The following is a 5,201-nucleotide window of genomic DNA, read 5'->3' as shown; positions in this document are numbered from 1 at the left end:
CTGTTGTTCCATGCATCAGGCGCTTGATGGGCAGCCTCTCTATTGTCCAGCTGCCAATGCTGACAGGTGGGGAGAGGTTATGGTGATGGCCCCACCCACTATGCATGACTCAGCAGTATTGTCTTGTTTCCGTGGCTGCCTGGCTTTCCTCCACAGGCATTTCTCACCACAATCTCCTCCCTCACATCCCCTTGGTCAGTCTCCCAGCAGTCAACAGCAGCCCTTGCCCTGGGATCGTTCCACAATCCCTAAGCTCCAGCTCCTAGCTATTTCTAGGTTACCTGCATCCCTGTCTAGGGTAAATAGGGCTGTGGCAAGGATTGTCTGATTCTCATTCCATTTAGGCTGTCAAAGATCAGCTTCTTCACTCTTGGCCTCAAATGTTTCTCCTCTGACCAAGACAATTGCCCCAATGTGGGGATCAGACCCCTGCTTCAGTTCCCCCACCCACTGAGGGCAGGTCCAGTCCTACTAACACTCCGGTTTTTCCCCCTAGTTCCTTCATCCTACTGAGTTTTGCATGGTTCTATATATTCTTTTCCAGTGGTCAGGTACTCCTGCCTACTCTCAGCTGGAGTTCTGCAAGCACTTCTGTGTCTGAAGGTGTATTCCTGATGTACCTGCAGAGAGATGTACATCGACCTACTCCTCTGCCATCTTGTTCCCAACTGGGATGTGTTGTTGAGGACACTGAGTATGATTCCTTTGTTGCTTGTATTAACCAATAGAAGAAAGTAAGGAAATCAAAAGGAAAAAAATATAAAGGAATGATGGAGTTTCAGATCATAGTCTATGGAGTGCTTTTCACTCACATCAGAAACTGGAGATTCCAGAGATGTAAACACAGAAAGCATGATGATATCATGGACAACATTTTTCATTTACAATGAAGGTCTCTTTATTTCTGATCATTTGTATAACTGTGCATACAGAAATAACTCAAACTGAATCATCCAGAAATTCAAGTTCATATTTGACTTTATAAATATGTCTCTAAAAGTCCCCAGCAACTACCCAAATCAACACATCCTTCTAGAATCCTGCACCCCTGCTGGATCACATTTGCTTCTCTCAATCACACTGAGCAGATATCAGAAACCAGGGGTGCATTTTCCCTTCATAATGGACCTATGCCCTGGATTTCAGTTTCCAAGTATCCAGAAGAAAGTTTTCGATAGAAGGAACCACCTAGGTAGGGTATTTGGAGAAGGAAATATATGGCCACACACTTCAGGTATTCTTTCCTTGAGAATCCCAGGGACAGAGGAGCCAGGTGGGCTGCTGTCTATGGGGTCGCACAGAGTCAGACACGACTGAAGCGACTTGGCAGCAGCAGCAGCAAGCAGGGTATTACAGTATTATGCATTGGGACTCAGGTGATCACACATGTCATCACCACAGTGAGGACAGGGGCTGGGGCTAACACAAATCTTCCTGGGACATCCTAAGTCTGTAAGGAACTCCCAAAGCTCAGCTTTTAGCTGGGCAAGTCTCTCCTGGTGAAGAATACCCAGAGAGCTGTAACTCTCCCGAGGGGCAGGATAAAGCTCTAGACTTAAAGCAGATAACCTATCAGTATGACGCAGGAGACTCTTCAGGACAGTCATGGAGATGAGGTTTCCACACAAGCTGAGGACCCTGAGCTGGCAGCAGCTGCTCAGGACAGGAAGGATGGCCATGAGGTGGGAGTCCATGATCCCACACAGGTTTAAGTCCAGCTCTTCAAGAGTGCCTGCAACTTTCTCCAGAAGAACTTGGAGGACCTCAGGATGAAAGTTGGTCAAGGTAACACCATTCAGATTCAGGCCCTTTAGCTGGCAGATGTTCCAACACTGGGACAGATGAGTCAAGTCTGATTCTGTAAGCAGGCAGTTGGTTATTGAGATGTTGTACAAGGAGGTCTTCAGGCATCTGGAGGGGAAAAAAAAAGAAAAACAAGTAATTAGATCTGGAATACCAGAGTGATAAGCGATCTCCACTTGAGAGATAAATGATTGGCCTGAAGCCAAGTTTGTTATTACCATCTGATAAAACTCAGTACCCAGAATGTCAAGTCTCATTTTACCTAAGTCCTGCCATTTTCATTTTGTGACTGGATCAAGCTCAAAGAATCTTGAAAATTCCTTTTCCTCATATGTCAAGCAGAGTACAACACATTCCACTTCCTTAGGAGCATGAATGAAGATAATAGAATGCACTAGAAATGCTCAAAGGAGAGCCTGAGACAGTCACCATCAAGTGTGGACACCACTGAATTTTAGTATCGGGAGATGAGATAAATATGCTTTTAATTCAGATCCCTTCAGTCGATGCTTGGGCTCCAGATGCCTGTATCTCTGGCCAGGTCAAGCACTTGGAAGATGTGTAGAAACAATAAGACCCCATACATTGCCCTGGGGCTGCCAAACTTCAGCAACTTCCAACCAGGCATCATCTACAAACCTTCTATCATTGTTCACTCTCCTTTTGCTTCTGCTTCATTACCATTAACTTTAGAGTCATGCACTTCCAGAATATTACCTTATGTGCAACACAAGACCACCTTTAAGGGCTGGGACTTTAAGACAGGCTCATTGTGGTCACAGATTAGTGACGACAGAGTTTCTGTTTAGAAATGCTAAGGTCTGATGTGGTTTTTCCTTGTCAATGCCACCTTCACTAACCTGTTTGCCTAAGTCATCCGAACAGAGATATCCCTTCCCAAAGAAGAAATCACATACATGTCTGCACTATATTTATGCCCCCCTATTTGTAGATTCCTAACCTGATGTCCCTTTGCTAACCTTTCTATACTGGTTTTCTCACACCCTGATTGCTCTGCATATGTGTTACCACAGGTCACAGTAGAGCAGCAAATGAGACAATGCACTTGATACTTTACTATTGTGTTCACTGTTACTCAATCATTGCTAGTCCCCTCACCTGAGCATCTGGTTCAGGCGGCCTTCGAGGAAAGATGGACCTTCCATATGGAGATCCCGGAGGTTCTGCAGCCTGAGGATCTGAGAGGTAAATTGAACAAGAGCCTGATGGTCCTGTTCCTCAGCAACAGACCCATGAATCGGGGAAAGAAGGAGTCTCTGAACATTTCTCATCTTGCCCAGGAGAGAAGCAAACTTGGCCAGGGTGGACAGCTTCTGGGTGAGACTCAATTCTACCTCTTGTACACAGTTCAGCTTCACCATACTGAGAATTTTCTTAATATTTTCCTTGGACCTTGAAATAATTTTTATCTTCTTACAGCACAGGTGCATGGAGCCTTTCCGTTGCTCCACCCACCTGAGGAGGTAGGTGAGGAATTTGATCGAGGTCTTTGTCTTGAGACAAAGTTCTATGTATACCACCAAGGGAGTCAATGGGTGCTTTGTCCGTGACATGTCCTCAGCCACTGGTGCCATCAGTGAGCTTGAGGGCACATGGTCCATGTCTCCAGACCACATGTTCCAGAAGTCCTGGCCAGTATTTCTCAAGTCCAGCACCCGCAGTTTGCATCTCCTGTGGGGAAACAGAAGATTGGGTGGGATTCTTTAAAATACTCACTGAATGAAACTACAGCTTCAGAACTTAGGCAACATTCTAACTTCCCATCTGTGCTTTTACATCACATTCCTGATATACCTTCTGTCTTTTCTCTTTCCTCTCTTGCTCACTTTCCTCCAGCTCCTTTTCCCCTTCCATCCTTCTCATTATACTTTTGTAAGGTATTTCCCAATGTGATCTCAGCAATGCTCAAAGCTTCTGAGCATTTTCAGAAGTCTCTGGTCCACCCCTTGGTCATTCACTCTCCCTGACACCAGCAGTGTCTTCCAGGACACCCAAGATCCTACCAAGCTACCTGGTTTGGACTCACCTGGGGTGAACTTTCTGGGCCAACAGGACATCAAGGCCATCCAGCACTGCTTGTATGGTTCCTTGGTGAGGCTTCTGCATCAGGCCTCCTAGAGGCAGGCAGGCAAAGGGCCAGGCTTGCACCATGGCCTTCAGGGTCTCACTGTGTCTTCCAGAGAAGGCAGCCATGAATAGTGGTGGGTACAGCTCCATGGGCAGATACTCCAAAGAGGAGATGGCCAAGGCCTCATCTCTCACTAGGCTCATTGCTGCCAAATTCACAAGTCTGTGTGGGTCATAAGCACTCATAATGACTCTTCTCTGAATGGAATCCTGTGAAAATGCAAGGGAACAAAGCATTCTTCTCAGGTCAATCATACCCATTAGGGTGGTCTCTCTCCCCATCCTTCAGGAAAATCAAATCAGAGCCAAAGTCATTGTCTTGGGAATGATGAACCAGAATGGAAGAAACTCAGTTTGTCTGACTTCCAGTCTGGATTTGGTAGGCATTAAGCCATAGGTCTGCCCCTTCTGGCACTTGAGCAAGAATCTCTCCAGTATGAAGAATGAAGAAAGGCAACCAGTAGCTCATTCATTTCCTTCCACTGCTTTGCTTAATGTGTTTCCTTGTTGTGCATTTGTTTCAGGAGATTGAACAAGCTGACTCCCCTTTTCAAAGGAGAAAACATGTAAAGTATCGCATAGGGCCCAAATTATGGGGTTAGAAGTTCATGTGGAACTTGAGCTTCCATTCTCAGTTCCCAAAGTTAACTTTCATTGGAAGGCTTACGGAGATACCTTAAAAGAAATGCCATTTGTGCATAGATTGAAACTTTAAATGTCAAGAAATAGCATTTCAAACAGATGTCTTTTATTATCCAGAAAAACTGCTTGATAAGACATTTAAATGATATAAACCAAAGCCAAAATCAAAATGTTTAGGATGAAGGCAAAGCTACACTTTGAGCCAAAAAGAAAGCCTAAAATTTGTTTAACCAAAAGAAAAGAAAGAGGAAAATTCTTCTTGTCATGTCAGACTACATTCCATCTTTCATACATGCTGGCATTGGCAGAATATCTTCCCTGAAGTTGGTAACTTACCAGATCTGATGTTGCAGGCTTCTCAGACCAAACCTGGTGGAGAACACAGGCATTGACTTTAGAGTGAAAAGCTTCTGTGTCTCTTCTTTGTTGCTTTAGGCTTTTATAGAACTTTTTAACCACGTCTGCCCTCCTTCTAACTGCTAACTTCCAATCACAAAGCACTACCTGATTAGATTCCAGAGTGTCCATCGGGTTAATCCTGATTGGGTTACTGTCAATCTCCTGGTGAACTGATTGAGTCAGACTCCATTCTTGAAAGAGAAAGAATG

The 5,201-nt window shown here is 44.8% G+C and overlaps 1 protein-coding gene across 1 annotated transcript in view; it reads right to left on the bottom strand.

Moving 5' to 3' along the window:
- Window positions 1-5,201, bottom strand: part of LOC104996119 — a 38,954-nt gene that overhangs the window by 10,655 nt on the left and 23,098 nt on the right. Inside the window, 5 exon segments of the mRNA XM_010850247.1 lie at window positions 1,511-1,911; window positions 2,923-2,994; window positions 3,280-3,495; window positions 3,851-4,161; window positions 4,930-4,962. Of these exon segments, the coding sequence (XP_010848549.1) occupies window positions 1,511-1,911; window positions 2,923-2,994; window positions 3,280-3,495; window positions 3,851-4,161; window positions 4,930-4,962 (1,033 nt within the window).

The sequence above is a fragment of the Bison bison genome, unplaced genomic scaffold (genome assembly GCF_000754665.1).
Source record: "Bison bison bison isolate TAMUID 2011002044 unplaced genomic scaffold, Bison_UMD1.0 scf7180017864289, whole genome shotgun sequence".
In the NCBI taxonomy this organism is placed as follows: Eukaryota; Metazoa; Chordata; class Mammalia; order Artiodactyla; family Bovidae; genus Bison; species Bison bison.
This window is presented reverse-complemented; position numbering and strand designations above follow the sequence as displayed.